General features: G+C 36.3%; 1 protein-coding gene across 1 annotated transcript in view; it reads left to right on the forward strand.

The window, feature by feature from the left end:
• The first annotated feature begins 263 nt into the window (after positions 1-263).
• LOC106084032 (WW domain-binding protein 4) overlaps positions 264-19,282 on the forward strand; it is a 61,058-nt gene continuing 42,039 nt past the window's right edge. The window contains exons 1-4 of the mRNA XM_013247453.2: positions 264-336; positions 397-469; positions 546-1,279; positions 1,337-1,578. Of these exons, the coding sequence (XP_013102907.2) occupies positions 335-336; positions 397-469; positions 546-1,279; positions 1,337-1,556 (1,029 nt within the window). The 5' untranslated portion in view covers positions 264-334 and the 3' untranslated portion in view covers positions 1,557-1,578. The remainder of the gene's footprint in view (positions 337-396; positions 470-545; positions 1,280-1,336; positions 1,579-19,282) is intronic.

Genomic DNA, 19,282 nt, shown 5'->3' on the forward strand with positions numbered 1-19,282 from the left:
TGTGTATGGTTGTGTGTGATATGTACATTCATGTATACGCATGTACGCGGACAGGATATGTTTTTGGATTTAGTTAAATACAGATTTAAAAATTCCGATGTTAACATGTTAATACAGCCCTATGTTCACCAATGCTATTATAATGATCACTCTTCATGATGTGCAATGTAAAGTCCCCATTACTTTAAGGTTGGCTATTCGATGGCTAAAAACCACAAAAAGTCGACTTCGACTTTTCGATAAATCGATTAGTCAAGAATCGACTTTTGGATCCCTAATAAAAACAATAACAATTCCCATCTTTTATTGGTATTACTTGGATAAATAAGGAAATATGTAAGTTTTCTTGTAGTTTTAAGCCTAAATTTAAATAATTTATTCTTTATTTGCTTATAGGGCAGACTATTGGGTTTCAAATGAACGAAAATATTGTGATTTTTGCAAATGTTGGATCAGTGATAATAAGGCGGTAAGTTGGAATGAACAACTTTTGTCCAACCGGCAATCATTTTTTTTATCCCATTACACCATAATTCTATTTGCAGAGCATATCCTTTCATGAAAATGGTAAGCGACACAAGCTCAATGTGGCCAAGCGTATTACGGACATTAGCCGTAACAGTGAGAAGGCGGAGCAAGAAAAACGTAAAATGGATTTGGAAATACGTAAAATGGAAGAAGCTGCCATGCGTTCCTACGCCATGGACATTCATAGCAAAGGTGACTTAACGGCAAGATCCATTAATGCTGTAATGGCAGCTGGTGTAGGACCCTCAACTTCCACTAGCAACAGTAGTGGCAAAGTTGATGCCAAATACAGACAACAAGATCCCCTGCGTTTGGCTGGACCCTCAGACGATGAAGAGGATGGTCCTCGCGTCTCTGTGGGTGCACAAAAAGTTGATCATAGTGCTGTGCCTAATGCCTCCCTGTGGGTGGAGGGTAAAAACGATGAGGGTTATTCTTACTATTGGAATGTCAAAACCAATGAAAGTGTTTGGGAACCACCTAAAGAGGGTTATCTTTCATATGAAGAATATCAACGTATCAATGATATAGCGGTTCAACAACAGGAGCTACAACAAGCTGAAGAAGCCAAAAAGTTTCGAGAGAATGTCAATGAAGAGGTGGCCAGATATAATCGTGAAAAACTTAAAGCCTACAAACGACCGCCCTCGATACAAGAACAAAAGGCCGAAAGGGAATTGAAACAGAGTTTTAAAACCGAAGAAGATGCAAAGGCACCGGTGATGGGCCAATGGCAAGTGGTGGAATCAAAGTGAGTAAGAAATTTTAATTTTCGATTGAATTAGCAACAGTTGATTTGTAATTTTAGGCCTCCTCCTGCCCCTGTAGATTTGGAATTGCCTCAGGTCAACAATCACTATGTTGCTCCTGTAGTTTCGGATATCCCCTATGAACCCCCAGTTAAACGTTTTAAAGAAAAAACCATAACGAATTTGGATCCTGAAGTTGCGAGTGGAACATCAACGTTCTTTAAAAAAAGAAAATTTGCTGCCAAAGGAAATGCACGTCAACGTTTAGATGATGATTAATACTAGAGTTAATGTTAAATAAGTAAGTCTTTTTATAAAGTAATTTTTGTATATTTAAGAGCTGTAGAGCAATAAATAAGACGACATTTTGTTTTTTAGAAAATATCTGTATATGTTAAAATAAAAACATGTTTTAGGCTTAATATATCTGGTTTACCGTCGATATGGGTATAGATTTATGCCGGTATCCTACAACTTTTGAAAAGAAAAAGATTGAAGTAACGTCTGTAAAGGGTTGGTAATTAGAAATAATGCCCTTCTTAGGTCATGCAGCCTTCCATACGTCATGCTTAAGCTTTTATCAACATCATAACGTCGTAAGAGTGTAGTTGAAACTCGGACATTCCCCCTTGTTCTGGTTGGCGGTGGCGTAGTCGAATCTCCGTGCCGGATAAGGACTTTCGAATCCCCTTTTGCAAGATCTGTACTTTGGTGTCATTCCATTTGGAATTACATTACAATTTTTTGGTTTCAAGTCCGAACCAAAATTGACAGCAAAAAAATCCGTTTCTTGATAAGCATACTCGTATTTGGTCCTTGATAGGTTATTTTTCATCTTAAAACCGATATGGTTGTTGTAGGTTTATATGTATTTTGTGTCTTCATCTGTTATTCGGTAGCTAAGTTTTTTTATTACAGATTCAAGTCTAAGATCTCTGTATTAGGGTACGTCCGAGTGATCTGATTGTAACTGATTGGCTGAACAGATATCCAAATGATATTTGGTGTGATATTATCCGGCGCGCACATCTATCGAGTGGAGAGATTCCAGTAGCGGCTTTTTCATAAGTACTGAGTACCTTTAAATAACCAATTGCCATAACGTTTCCGCGGCGATCGGTCCTATGGATCGGAACGAGTTTGCTAAACTACAAGAGCTGCTTATGTGGCTACAACAACCAAAAAACAACCCGCATTTAACATGTTGGGGCCAACCCCATAGCAACAGGATGTAAAGCGGCTTATATGCCGAATCGTGGTTGAGCGAGAACTACCACGGTGTCTCGTAGTACCTCGGAACCATGTAACAATACGGGTAGTATCAGTTTCTAGTCCCGACAGGGCATAGCTGTGAGCACCACACAGGCTGGAACGTTGAGGTCCGATCTGTGTGGTGTTTATTGCTGTCACGAGAAGCTTAGTTACAAACTACCGGACGCGCAGACAGGGTGCGGATAGTAGAATTTAATTGCGGACAATTAGCGGTATCGAGCAAAGAGTCTCAGTGAGAGGCCGGGCGGCACTGGTTCTTGCACAAATACTGCGTGGCTATTTTGCTCGATATGACAAGGCGTGTTATTGGCGTCTTTAAACTTACAGGAGCTTGACGAGGATCGCCACCTCCACATGAAAATGTGGCTACAACAACAGCAGTGTCTTGTATAGTGTGACATTTGTCTGTCGAGTGGTGGCCTTATTTCAAAACTGCTTGCTTAATCCAAAGTTGTTGTTGTTGTATTCTATCTTTCGTCTGCTTGATTCTGTTAAGTGTCCAGATCCAGGAACTCTGCAACTAAGATGGGGTGCGTCCAGACGTATCTGAGTCTGAGTAGAGTGGGTCTGGCTGGGCAGTTAAACAGGTGACTTGTGGTCCCTGGTCACAATCGCGACTTACATTCTGTAAGTCGGCATCAATCCTTGCTCTGTAGGAGGTAGGCGGATGCATCTGCTGTAACGTAATTGAGCCAGAACTACTCTCATTTCCCGGGGGAGGTCAATTTCTTCAGGTGCAATGGGAGGCGGTCGTTCTTTAAGGACTACATTCGCCCGGTAGCTATTTACCGCATCTGCTACCGTGTCTGCATTAATGTTATCTAGACCCGCTTGATCTAGAGGTTCACTCTGAGGTGCTTCGACTTTTTATCCCTAAATTCCACAAATGACTGGCGACCACACAGATAATTCGTGACCCAGCGTTTCAGGCCTGACTGGAGGGACGTGTTGGCGATGTCCTCAAATAGTTTGGCATGACTGTCGAAGGTATTCGACACGGTCTATATCGGGAGATCCGTTTATATGGCAACTATATTAATTTTTGGTCCGATCTGGATGATATTCAACAAACAAGTGTAGAGGTCTATCAAAACGCACTTTCAATTTTCATCCAAATGGATCTTTAATGGCCTCAATACCCTATATCGAGAGATCGGATGGTTGCTCTATAGGGCAGCTATATTCAAATATTGTCCTATCTGAACCACACTTTACAAAATGGATAGGGGTCTATCAGAACTCACTGTGCCAAATTTCATCGAAATCGGATGAAAAATGACAAATTTATTGTCTCAAGACTTTAAGTCTGAAAATCGGTCTATATATCGGCTATATATCCGATTTTAAGAGATCAGAAGGTCAGGTTTATATACGAAGAATACGAAATCATCAAACATTGTTTGGAAAATGTTTTTATACCCAAGATATCTGCAAAATTATAAATACCCAAGCGTTGGGTATTTACCCTGTAGAAACCCATCTATACCCATGAGCTTTCCATTAAGGAACAGGGACAATCTTCTCACATATCAATGAGTGCAGTCCGAATCAAGTTTAAGTTCAATGATAAGAGACCTCCTTTTTATAGACGAGTCCGGAAGCGGACTCCTTTGAGGAGAAGTTTTTACATGGCATAGTACATCACAAATGTCGACACCATTAGGAGGGGATAACCACCGCTGAAAATTTGTTGATGGTCTCGCCAGGATTTGAACCCAGGCGTTCAGCGCCATAGAAGGACATGCTAACCTCTGCGCTACGATCGCATACCCTCTCTTTCCTAGCTCGAACTAGAATTTTTCTGAGACAGCTCTATTCTTGGTTATTTTTCTACCCGTTCGTCGTTAATGGATTAAGGCAGAGTCCATGGTGGAGGGTATATAGGATTAAGTCCCTCCGAACCTATCCCGCTTTTAGTTGTTTTCTATATCACTATGGTATGTTAGTGGCAACTTACTTGTTTTCCTTACAGTAATACAGCTTATGCTTGCCTTTTATATTTATTTCACTTGGAAATGGTGTATTTCATTCATAAGGGAAATTCGAATGGACAGCAGCACATACTTACGTCTCAGTGTACATACCTACACATGTATGTGAATGAATGTATGGTCGAGTAAGATATTTTGATGTCATTATAATTAATAATATTTAATGGCATTTTCGACGAAAATGCGGCAATCGAAAGTGTATTGTCATTTCTTCCCGCTGGGTTGGTTGACGTCTTAAGTTCATTCCATAGCTAAGTTCTTTTCGAGATGCGGCAACAGCGTACAAATCGGAAATGTAAATAAATTTTATGAGTATATCGTACGGATAATGATTTTTTTCTTCAACTTTTGAGGTTCTCACAGACAATCGTCTGTATTGCTGTCGTTCTGTCTACTCTGTTGTCTGAGATTTTATTATATTGGCAAATATCACTAGAGGTGGACTTTTATAGGATTAAAATACCTCAAAAAATCAGAAAATGAACTGAAAGTAGAGTAAACAACAATTATGTCCGTGGGTTGAAAACGTGGTCATTAACTTGAACGACTCAGTATTGTGGGTTTTTTACTCATTCACATCATATTGTTTTATGTATGCCCCTTAAATGACCTTTTTAAATAATTTTTCCGGCATCAAAGTCTTTTAAATTATGTTATTGGCCAAAATTTTCTCATCAGCAGATATATAAACAAGTAAGAGCGTGCTAAGTTCGGCCGGGCCGAATACTATATACCCTCCACCATGGATCGTATTTGCCGAGTTGTTTGCGTGGTATCTTTTTTTAGGCAAAACAAGCGTAATGGATAAGAATTGTTGTGCAAATAAAGATATATCAAGTTATAGTTCGATTCGGACCATAAGTGAATTGAATGTTGAAAACCGTAGTAGAAGTCATTGGGCAGTATTTCAGTACATTCGGATAAGAATTGCGCCTTGTAGGGGCTCAAACAGCATAATTGGGAGATCGGTTTATATGGGAGCTGTATCAGGCTATATATCGATTATGACCACATTGGAAATGTAGGTTGAAGGTCACGGGAAAAGCCATTGTACAAAATTTCAGCAAAATCGGATTAGAATTGCGCCCTCTAGAGGCTTAAGAAATCAAGATCCCAGATCGGTTTATATGGCAGCTATATGAGTTTATGGACCGATTTCAACCATACTTAGCACAGTTGTTGGAAGTCTTAACAAACACCTTCATGCAAAATTTCAGCCAAATCGAATGAGAATTGCGCCCTCTAATGGCTCAAGAAGTCAATACCCAATATCGGTTTGTAGGGCAGCATTATCAGGTAATGAACCGATTTGAACCATTCTTAGCACAGTTGTTAGTAGTCGTATCAAAACACTTTGTTCAAAATTTCAGCCAAATCAAATAAGAATTGCGCCCTCTAGTGGCTCAAGATATCAATACTCAAGATCGGTTTGTAGGGCAGCTTTATCAGGTAATGAACCGATTTGAACCATTATTAGCATAGTTGTTAAAAGTCGTATCAAAACACTTCGTTCAAAATTTCAGCCAAATCGAATTAGAATTGCGTCCTCTAGTGGCTCAAGAAGTCAAGATCCAAGATCGGTTTATAGGGGAGCTTTATCAGGTAATGAACCGATTTGAACCATACTTAACGCAGATATTGGAAGTCGTAATAAAATACTTCGTGCAAACTTTCACCCAAATCGGATGAGAACTGCGCCCTCTAGATGCACAAGAAGTCAATACCCAAGATCGGTTCCAACTGACCTACACTAATAAGAAGTATTTGTGCCAAATTTCAAGCGGCTTGCTTTACTATTTCGAAAGTTTGCGTGCTTTCGACAAACGGACGATCGGACAGACGAACGGACTGTCGAACAAACGGACGGACGGTCGGACAGACGGAGGGCATGGCTAGATCGACTTAAAATATCGTAACGATCAAGAATATATATACTTTATGGGACCTCAGATGCACATTTCGAGATGTTACAAACGGAATGACGAAATTAATATACCCCCCTTCTTATGGTGGAGGGTATAAAAAGGAGGAAATGTTCTGTTCAGAAAATAATTAATTTTGTTAAATAATTTCGGAAAAGTTAAAATTTAAAAAAAAAATTTAAATGGCTAGTAACACTGCGTGCACACTTAGCACACTTAAGAGTCTATTTGTCAAAGAAGAAGAGATGCCGAAAATTGGCAATATCCGACAAAATCATTCAGATCGATCTCCTCATTTTTCATGTAAAGCTAAGAAGGCGTAATTTTCTTCCAATTTCACTGAAATTTGTAACTGTGAGCTCAAACTACTTCGGGCCATCTTATGCTCGATAACATTTTCACGATAATATTATTTAAAGTTTTGACTAATCATACTTCCTTCTGTATCCACATTATGGCGGTTGCTGTGGTGTTCATTCAAATGAACTTGTCATACATCCATGACATTCATACTGGCAATTCACATGTGCGAATATAGCTGCATGCATACATCCATACATGTGTCTTTTTGTATGTGTGGACTGAGTGATACTTGCTCATTTGACTGCTAAGATGTTGAAAATTCATTTCGTAAGAAACATTTTTTTAATGAGAGCCACCGCACAGTGTTCCTGAAGAAAAATAAAAAGACCAAAGGTCAATAATTTCGAACTGTAAGGAATTCCATTTGTATCTGTGTTCGGTATTTGTATATAAAAAAAACTAAAATGTAAATTGTTTCTTAAAAAAAATCAAAAAAATCCTATATATTTTAAATATTTAAAAAATTTTCAGAAATGTTCCATTTGGCTTTTTTCATGTTTTATTGCTGAAGATGCAGCAAATGCATCATATATGAATTATAATTTCTCTTATAATAAATGTTGCTCAATTAATGTTAATCTGGATGCCACCGTGGCGCAGAGGTTAGCATGACCACCTTTGACGACTGGGTTCATTTCAGCGGTGGTTATCCCCTTATAAAAGCTGGCGACATACGAAGGTATCCAGCTATGAAAAAACTTCTCCCAAAAGTATTGTCGCACTGCTGCCCGCCGTTCGGACTTGGCTATAAAGAGGAGGCCACTCACCATTGAGCTTAAACTTGAATCGGACAGCACTCATTGATATGTGAGAAGTTTGCCCCAGTATTTTAATGACATGTTCTTGGACAAATTTGCAATCAATGTTAATCTTAATCCTCCAATTAATGGAGGTTTGACTCTAAGAACACGAATCTGAACTTTTTTTTGGACAAAGGCCGGACCCCCTACGGGCCAAATAATAAATACATTGCGCCTATAGAGGGCGCAATTTTTATCCGATTGGGCTTAAATGTTGTACAATGATTTCTCTCATGACCAACTTTTTTCAGGTTGTGCCCCCTAGGGGCCAAAAACCCTTCGCATTTAACACGATTTTGGCGTCTAGTCGATGAAGAAGTCAAAATCCGATATCGCGTTATATGGCAGCTATGTCATGTTATGCACCGACTAAGATCAATCTTGACATAGTTATTTAAAATCAATTCCTTGTACCTTGTGCAAAGTTTCAGCCAAATCGGATAAGAATGGCTCCCTCTAGAGGCTCAAAAAGTCATACTCCAAAATCGGTTTATATGGCAGATATATCAGGTTATGAACAAAGACCTTTCTTGGCACAGTTATTGAAAGTCAAAACAAAGTATCTCGTGCAAAGTTTCAGCCAAATCGAGTTAGAATTGCGCCCTCTAGAGCCTCAAGAAATCAAGATCCGAAATAGGTTTATAGGGCAGGTTTATAGAGCGGACAATAATTGTGCCCTTTAGAGGCTCAAAGAGTCAAAACTCTACATAGGCTTATATGGCAGCTGTATCAGGTTATGAACCGATTTGTACTATTGTTGGCACAGTAATTGGGAGGGGACAAAATGGGAGGTATAAATGGATAGGTTACCAAGATGCAAAGAATTGAAGTTCAAACTCTAAATTGACTCTAAAAATGAAAATTGTTCGTTAGCGGTGCTTTTTTTTCGTTTTTCCCCAAAGCGAACTTATATTTTTTTCAAATTTTAAATTCAATTTATTGGTTCTATAATGAAGCCAAACAAGGCTTAATGTCGTTACAAAAAATATAAATAATTCAGTAACAAAACCAGTAAGGAAAGGGAAAAGTCGAGTAGTCGGTGCCGACTACATAATACCCTACACCACCTGGTGTATGTAGTAGTTTTTATATGTAGAACTTATCTCGGAATATAGTCAGACTTTAATTTGGATACCAATTGAAATAGCAATTTAGTACCTTGTAAGATTTTTCTACCATGGGACAAAAGATTGGGATTTCCACATCTATAAAAGGCCATATCGGTTATATCGAAACCTGTGCCAATTTTAATGACACATACTAGGACAAGAAATAGAACATCTTACGCTCTATATTGTAGAGATGTGACCAAAATTATGGATTTTATTGCTTTAAAAGTCGATATCGGATGAAATATACACATTGGAGTTATATCTAAATTAGGACTGATTTTAATGAAATTTTGCGAACGTATTGGAACGTCAATTTAAACGTCTCATGCTAAATCGGATGAAAATTGTGGATTCTACAGCCTAAAAAGGCCAATACGGATGAACAATATATATGGGAGCTATATCTAAATCTAAACCGATTTTTATGAAATTTTGCACACATATGAAGACGTCAAATAAAGCACCTCATGCTAAATTTTGTGAAGATCGGACCAAAATTGTGGCTTCTACAGCCTTAAAAGGCCAAATCGGGTGAAGGATATATATGGGAGCTATATCTAAATCTGAACCAATTTTTATGAAATTTTAAACATACATTGAGACTTCACAAAAACGACTCCTCGCCAAATTTGGTGAAGATCGGACCAAAATTGTGGCTTCTACAGCTTTAATAGTTTAAATCGGATGAAAGATATATATGGGAGCTATATGTAAATCTGAACCGATTTTGATGAAATTTTCCATATATGTTTAGATCAGTAAAAAAATTTTGTGCAGATTGGTTGAAAATTGTAGCTACTACGGTCATTTAAGTGCAAATCGGTCGATACATATATATGGGAGCTTTATTTAAATCTGGACCCTTTTTTATATAATTTTGCACACATATGGAGACGTCAAATAAAACCCCCCATGCCAAATTTTGTAAAGATCGGTAATTGTAAAAATTGTGGCTTCTACAGCCTTAAACGGCCATATCGGATGAAATATATATATGGGAGCTATATCTAAATCTGGACCGATTTTCATAAATTTTCCACACATATTAGGATGTCAACTAACACTGTTCGCGCAAAATATATTAAAGATCGGACTAAAACTGTGGCTTCTACAGCCTTAAAGTCCATATCGGTTGAAAGATATATATGGGAGCTATATCTAAATATGAACCGATTTTTATGAAATTGTAGATCTCAAATAAAATACTCAATGCCAAATTTTGTGAAGATTGGACGAAAATTGTGGCTCCTACAGCCTTAAAAAGCAATATCGGATGAAAGATATATAAAGGGTGATTTTTTTGAGGTTAGGATTTTCATGCATTAGTATTTGACAGATCACGTGGGATTTCAGACATGGTGTCAAAGAGAAAGATGCTCAGTATGCTTTGACATTTCATCATGAATAGACTTACTAACGAGCAACGCTTGCAAATCATTGAATTTTATTACCAAAATCAGTGTTCGGTTCGAAATGTGTTCATTCACCGTAACGTTGCGTCCAACAGCATCTTTGAAAAAATACGGTCCAATGATTCCACCAGCGTACAAACCACACCAAACAGTGCATTTTTCGGGATGCATGGGCAGTTCTTGAACGGCTTCTGGTTGCTCTTCACTCCAAATGCGGCAATTTTGCTTATTTACGTAGCCATTCAACCAGAAATGAGCCTCATCGCTGAACAAAATTTGTCAAAATTTGAACACATTTCGAACCGAACACTGATTTTGGTAATAAATTTCAATGATTTGCAAGCGTTGCTCGTTAGTAAGTCTATTCATGATGAAATGTCAAAGCATACTGAGCATCTTTCTCTTTGACACCATGTCTGAAATCCCACGTGATCTGTCAAATACTAATGCATGAAAATCCTAACCTCAAAAAAATCACCCTTTATATGGGAGCTATATGCAAATCTGAACCGATTTTTTTAATATCAATAGCGTTTGTCCTTGGGACAAAAAAGTGACATGTGCAAAATTTCGTGACAATCGGACAACAAATACGACGTCTGCACTTTGATTGCAAGAATACATGGACTCACAGACGGACATGGCTAAATCGAATCAGAAAGTGATTCTGAGTCGATTGGTATACTTCTCTTTCTTAGCGTTGCAAACAAATGCACAAATCTATAATACCCTGTACCACAGTGGTGGTGTAGGGTACAATTAAAAATTCGCTAACAAATTGATAGAAATTGCTTGGGTACAGGTTCCTTCTAGAGTTTTAGTTTATAAGCTACTTATTATTGAGTTGCCCAAAAAGTAATTGCGGATTTTTTAAAAGAAAGTAAATGCATTTTTAATAAAACTTAGAATGAACTTTAATCAAATATACTTTTTTTAAACTTTTTTTCTAAAGCAAGCTAAAAGTAACAGCTGATAACTGACAGAAGAAAGAATGCAATTACAGAGTCACAAGCTGTGAAAAAATTTGTCAACGCCGATTATATGAAAAATCCGCAATTACTTTTTGGGCAACCCAATAATATCTTGCATTTGATACTCATATTGCCTATGTTGCCTCAAACTTTTCAAGGCCCTGTAGGTTCTTCCTGGGTCCAATTTTTATGCATATTTGTAATGTAATTGTGAATACCTTCCATTTATAACAATATTCTTTGGCTCCTAGGAAGGTCCAGGGGCCTTGCCCCAAAAACAGACTTTAGAGTAGTGTTCCTGGGATAAACATTTAAGAAGGTTGCAAACCAGTAAAAAAAACGCAGTTGCGCTTTATAATGTGGATTTTTTCCCTCCCATAAGTTAGTCAATAGAATTAAATATTTACTGATAGAATTCTTCGTTGTGCTTGTTAGGATCAATGAATGATTTCTATTCTCAACCACTGTGCATCTTACATTTATTTACTTTCCAACACCACCATAATCTGTCAACATAAATTTTTAGTATTTAATATGATTTTGTGTGTTCCTTTATAGTTTTGGTGATTGGTATTGCAGTTTTGTTTTTGTTTTGTGTATTGCTTTATTTGGTAGCTGCAAAACATTGTTCGGTGATGCAAATACAAAAATGTTGGCCTCCTCCTTTTCACAACAAGAAAACACACAAAATATGGTTTGTTTGATTTTTTTTATTGAAGAAAAAGCATACGCACACAGAGAAAAATAAAGCTAACGTTTTTCTCAAGAAAATGTTTTATGTTATGGAATATTCGGCCGGGCCGAACTTTGGATACCCGCGAACTCGGGTATATATGTAAACAATCTTTCGTCAAAATCCGGTGAAAAAGGCATACCTTGTGCCCCATAGTAGTTATATCGAAATATTTTCCGATTTGAACCAAATACTATTGGGTTGCCCAAAAAGTAATTGCGGATTTTTTAAAAGAAAGTAAATGCATTTTTAATAAAACTTAGAATGAACTTTAATCAAATATACTTTTTTTACACTTTTTTTCTAAAGCAAGCTAAAAGTAACAGCTGATAACTGACAGAAGAAAGAATGCAATTACAGAGTCACAAGCTGTGAAAAAATTTGTCAACGCCGACTATATGAAAAATCCGCAATTACTAAAAATAAGTCGATCTGAACCATATACAACATGGTTCGAAAAGCCTAACATAAGTCACTGTGTCAAATTTCGGTTAAATCGGATTATAAATGCGCCTTTCGTATGCCAGCTATATTCAATATGTCGAGGGGCTATGGCAGTTATAACTAAATCTGGACCGATCTGGGCCAAATTAAAGACGGATGTCGGAGGGCCTAACACAACTCACTGTCCCAAATTTCAGCAAAATCGGATAATAAATGTGGCTTTTATGGGTCTAAGACCCTAAATCGGCGGATCGGTCTATGTGGGGGCTATATCAAGATATAGTCTGATATAGCCCATCTTCGAACTTAACCTGGCTAGATCGTCTTAGATTTTTACGCTGATCAAGAATATATATATACTTTATAGGGTCGGAAATGAATATTTCGATGTGTTGCAAACGGAATGACAACATGAATATACACCCATCCTTCAGTGGTGGGTATAAAAACATATATTTTTTTGGGGCATTAGTCGCAGAAAACTGTGTTTTCATTGAAAATATTCCTTGCATGAAAAAGGCAAATGAAATTAATGCTGCTAATGTTCCATTTTTGATGTTAAACAAGAAGCGCATTTTGGATCTTTAAGTGGGACATCACTCACAAAAATCATGCATGCCGGAAGCAACTGTGTATGCTAATGTCACGATAGTTTAAACTTACACTATTGCATCCAGGGGTGCAATATTTTCTGCTGGGCATTTAATAACCGATTCTCTTGAAATTTGGTAGGAAGGATTTACTTACGACCCTCGAAATTACTGCTGAACTTCAAAGAAATCGGTGCAGATTAGGTTATAGCTCCCATATATATCTTCGCCCGATTTGCAGTAATAATGCAATTAAATAATTAACCGATTCTCTTGAAATTTGATAGGAAGGATTTTCTCTTGACTTTTGACATCACTGGTGAATTTCATAGAATTCGGTTTATTTATAGATATAGCTCTCATATATATATATATATATATATATATATATATATATATATATATATATATATATATATATATATATATATATATATATATATATATATATATATATATATATATCGATCGATTTTCATTCCTAGAACCAGTGCAAGCGCATTTATTGACCAAACTTGCCAAAACTTTAGACAACGACTACCATAATATCTATAAAGTTTGGTTAACATCGATTTAGATTTAGATGTAGCTCCCATATATATGTTTGTCAGATTTTGGGTGATTTGCAATAATATTGTCATTTGTCAACCGTAGTTATTACATTTTGAACATTTTGCTTTGCTCGAAATTTGATTCGGGTTGTTTAATAATCCATCTGTAAACATCCATCGAAATTAATTCAGAATAAGACTTAGAATTAGACCACTTTGTACTTATAGGATAGGTGTTAGGTATTATAAAGTCGGCACTTCCCGAATTTTGCCTTCCCTTACTGGTTTTGTATATAAATTTGCAAAGAAGATGTTGGGTGTTTAACACAAATATCTGTGATATATTTATGGTAAATACATGTTCATATATTTGGAAAATATTGAAACCGCCATCGGACATTAGCATTACTTTTTAATAAAAATAGGTCTAGGAGAAGTCATGGATTTATTCTTTTTATGTCAGCAATGCGTGATATTATATTCCAGTAGAAAAAGAGATGTCGTAAAGTCCGTAGCATACATGATTTGGCAATTTGATTAGCATGTAGTTTTTTTTCTCCATATTTTTTATATGGAAAAACTAAGTGAACGAGGTGACGTATGACGCATGACATAAGGGGTATAACTATCGAAAAGTAAACATACGAACCCAGGTTCAAAAAATGTAATGTTTGGTGCTGTTTCAGAGGTTGTCGCCAATTCATAGGAGTTACGAACTTTAATCCATCTCTTCCTGCACTGGATCGTAATCTTGCAGATGCCATGCATAGTTGACATACAATACTAGGAACCCATGGCTTTACCTAATGACGTTTTTTTAATTTACTGCTCATTTTAGGAGCAGTTGAAGAAAAACTGTTTCCTGGTTTGGAAATAACGGGCCAATTTGAGATAGAAAAATATATCAGGGAAAACAAAAGTGTAGACCAGTGTAATTTTTTGAAACATGTAATTGTGTATAGAAAAATTTCAATAATTTTTTTCCATTTAATTTTTAATTTGGTCGAAATTTCGGTTTAATTTTTTTAATTTTTTTTTTTAATTTCATTGTAATCCATAATTCCCTCCTATATATATATTTATATTGACGCAGTACTTTTTTAAATTTTTTAACAAATTATATAATATATATATATATATATATATATATATATATATATATATATATATATATATATATATATATATATATATATACATATATATTTATATATTTATATATTATATTTTTTATATATATTATATATTTTTTTTTTTTTTTTAAGGTAAAATATTGAAAAAAAAAAAAATTTCGTAATATTTTATGACCATTTAATACAGAAAAGTGGATTTTAATGACTGACATAAAATTACACATGCTGTCTATAGTAGTACGCTTATTGCCATATATTTATTTGGTTAAACATAGAAACCATTAAATACAAAAATACATTAAAACCATTGGCAGAAATTTCACTCCTAAGATTTTTGAGAAAATTTTTTTGTTTAAATTTTTTGAATATAAAAATTTACCAAATTTTCAATTTTCCCTTAAAACATGACCTTATATGAAGGGACAATTTGTTTTTATAGGAACGTATATATGGGAGCTATATCTAATTCTGAACCGATTCCGAGTAAACTTCTCAGATAATGTGGTAGTCGTCAAGCAAAGCGTTGTGCAAAATGTTGACAAGATTGGTCAAACAATGCGCTTGCAGTGGCTCTTGGTGTGAAAATCTGGGGATATACATATATGACAGCTATATCTAAATATGGGCCGATTTCTATGAAATTCACCAGTAATATTGAGAGTTATAAGAAAATCCTTCCTGAAAAAATTTCGACAGATTTTGGATAATTTGCCATAATGTTGTCATGAAGGGATAATTTGTTTTTATAGGAACGTATATATGGGAGCTATATCTAATTCTGAACCGATTCCGAGCAAACTTCTCAGATAATGTGGTAGTCGTCAATCAAAGCGTTGTGTAAAATGCTGACAAGATTGGTCAACATTTTACACAATGTCTATACAGACAAGCCCGCTTCAATTGACCCATTGGAAGACAACATTGAAGCATTTCTTCGTGAGATACCTGCCGAAATGTTGGGAAGAATATGGCAAAATTGGACTAAGTCGATGGACCATTTGAGGCGCAGTCACGGTCAATATTTGCATGAAATAATCTTTAAACGTTAAATTATATGGACCTTAATATCGATTCAAATAAAGATTTCATGCCTTTTTCTGGATTTTATGGGTTTTTTTATGAAAAACTTTCCTATAGCTCCTAAAAATCACCTTTGAGCTCCAATCGGTTAAATCAGGAATATTGGTTAAATCGTCATAGAATTTTAGGACGATCAGAAATATATATACTTTGAAGTGTCGGAAATGGATATTTCGATGTGTTGCAAACGGGTATAAAAAATTTTAAAATTAGATTTTTAAAAGAAATTTTTTTTAAATAAAAATCAATGAAATTAATTTTCACCAAAAAACTGTTATAGTTTTAATTTTTTGTCTTATTTTACTTATTTGAAATCAATTCGTATAACCTTTTGTTACCGTGCAAATACTTCCTTCACTTACACTCAATTAGAGCAAAGCCAGAATGTAGAAAAAATACATTTTCTAAATCTCTGAGAATACAAAATCTCTTCTTTGGTTCTTTGTGCTTTCTCACTCCACTACTCAAACACCAGCAGCAGCAACGAAAAACTTATTGAGATGTTAACTCGTTGTGCTACAAATCCTTGTGACGTGAATCGTTGTGTACCAGCAACTGTGTTTAATGCCCCCTTGGTGGATGGGCGTAGAGGGGCTAGCGAAGCTTGTGGGCTGGCATCACTGAAACAATGAATGAATGTGGGTGGTGTTCGTAGAGAAGGTTGCGTGAATGAAAAATGTGCGATTATACTGAAATTCCAGCCAGTTTACATGCCCTATTAAATGGGTTAATGGCAAACGACGAACGTGGTCATGAGCCAGAACTAACAGGAGAACAACAAAAATTCCACAAGAACGAGAAAAAAAACAAAAATAAAGCAAAGCTAAGCAAAGCCCCACCATGTGCCCAAGACAGAGGTTGCAAAGCAACTTGTATGTCGTTCCCAAATGTTGTGATGTGTTGAGGTTCGATGCTTGTTGTCTTTTGGTATGCGCTCGTCACGAATCGTCAGCCAACCAACAGCAGCAGCAGGAAATTAATGTTTATCGAGTTTCCTTTTTTCATTCAGTTTTCTTGTGGCAGTGATGGTGATAACGGGATAAATATTTTATTTCGTGGAAGAAAAATCAATTCTCCTGTGGTCGGTCGTCGTGGTTATTCTTGTGTTGTGTTTTTTCTTCCTTCCCGTATGATTTCAATTTAAATTTCTTATCCAATAAATATCATAAAAAAATATTTTGTTTTATTAAGAAAATATTTAAAATAAAATAAAACAAAATATCAATTCAATCGCATCCCTGTTCCGAAAAAAAAATAAAAAAGAAATACATCAAAGGAACCCCCAACACCCTCTTGAAAGAAAAAAATTATATACAGGAATTTTTGGCATCAAATAAGTCCTCTCATGCCAACCTCAGTTATTTTCTTCGTCTTGCTTAAAGCCAAGAACAACAACAACAACTACCATTAACATCAACCTTCCCCTCAAGTGAGAAGTGAGTGAGGTGCTGCTTTTATGCTGTACAAAATCACATTAAAGTGCAAATACGGTGTGAGAGAAAGAGAAAGAGTGGCAGTCCTAAAAGGGGAGTGGATGAGTGTGTGGCTGAGGCAACCGCAGCAGCACCACCAGCAGCTGAGAGAGAGCTCTGGCCAAGTTATGCTTTAACCAACAAATAAAAGAAATTTTTAACACGAATTTGAATGCGGTTTCGGTGCCGGCTCACACAGTTTCCGGTCCTTTCTCTATTGTAAGTGAAATTTTATTTATTGTCCATTTAAATTATAAAAAAATCATTAAGTCTGAAAAATTATGTTAAAACCATATTCGCTTAAAGTTGGCCACTTGCTTGTGGTAGTGGTGGTATGAAATCAATCAGTTCCGGTTTCAACCTACATATTTGATGAAACAGTGGGGCCTCAAATGTGCTAAAATTTCAATAATAAATTGTATGCGATCAAATAGGGATTTAGTTAAAAACAAGTAAAAGCACCGGGCCGAATCTTGGGAACCCACCACCATGCATTCTGCTAAACATTTATACAAAATAAATTTAGCAGAAGGGCATAATACCATCTACATACCAAATTTCTGCCAAACCAGAAAAATTTAAAGCTTCTAGGAACCGAGCAAAGATAATTAGAGCTATACCGGGTTATATACCGATTTCATAACAGAACACAATGTTAAGAATTTTAGATAAATCCGACAAAAATTGCTGCTTCCAGGGTTAAAGATATCAAATCGGGAGATCGGTTTATATGGGAGTTATATTAGGTTATAGACCGAACTTGGCACAGTTGTTGGAAGTCATAACAGAACACTACATGCAACATGTCAGCCAAATCGGACAAAAATTGCGGCTTGTAAGGGCTCAAGAATTCAAATCGGAAGATTGGTTTATTTGGGAGGTATATCAGGATATAGACCGATGTGGACCGTACTTGGCACAGTTGTTGAAAGTCATAACAGAATACTACGTGCCAAAAATTTCAGCCAAGTTGGACAAAAACTGCGGCGAAGTCAAATCTGGAGATCGGTTTATATAGGAGCACTAAATTAAATTACCCATGAACATTCCATTAGGGATCATGGGATATATCTCTAATATCGATGAATGCCCGCCAATGGCGCCTGGTTTCAAATACCGACCTGAACATCAGAAAAATGTTCAGCGGTATTTATCTCCTTACTAATGTTGGCTATATTTTTGAGGTATCCTGCCATGTTAAAAATTCTTTATGCCGTTCGGACTCGGCATAAAAGAAGGACCTTTGTCATTGAGTTTAAACTTTAATCGGACTGCACTAATTGATATGAGAGAAGTATCGCATGAACCTTAATGGAATGCTCATGGGAAATTTAGTAGTTTCGTAGTTGGGTTGCAAATGTAAATTTGCCCATGAACATTCAAAATTCTCACATATCAATGAGTGCTGTTCGATTTAAGTTTTAAGCTCAATTATAAGGGGCCTCCATTTTATATTTAGTTGGATTGCTTTGAAATATATCGATGATTCCCATTCCATCCCAGACATATGCCCTAAGATATAATCGCCCTAAACCTAATGGTTCAGTCCTCCTATGACCATCGAACTTATATTTGAATTGGACAGCAATCCATGATGTAACAAAATTATTCCCGTGAAATGAAGTGATGAAGTATTCGGTGATAAATTTGCAGTGATATCTTCTGATCAATTTTCTTCCGTTAAAAAATGGTCTGCGACATCTTTCAAGCTCCACTGTTAAAATTTCAAACTGACATGTGTTCAACGACAAAGTTGCTTGGTATACATGTTTGCTGGCAAACCAAACGAACACACCGTTGAACAGAGAGACAGCCAAAAACAACCCATCAAGCAAGCAACCACCTTGTCAAAGAGAAAAATTTCCCCCCAAAAAAGGCATAACGCATAATTTGTTAGAGTTGTAAGCTCACGCACAAGTGAGTCCACATACACCTACTCATACACACACACTCACACTCACCCATATTAAGCTACGCACATTTGATTTTCTTGGTATGACAGCAGGGCATGGTTAGTTAGTCAGGTATGATTTGATTTCATTCGGTTTGATTTGATGGCTGGCAACAGAAACAATTGACAGGCAAAAAGAAGTCATCAAAAAAATGTTAAACAAATAAGGCAAAAGGATATAAGGGTGTAATGGCTAAACAAAAGGAGG

This window comes from Stomoxys calcitrans, chromosome 3, assembly GCF_963082655.1.
Source record: "Stomoxys calcitrans chromosome 3, idStoCalc2.1, whole genome shotgun sequence".
Lineage (NCBI taxonomy): Eukaryota > Metazoa > Arthropoda > Insecta > Diptera > Muscidae > Stomoxys > Stomoxys calcitrans.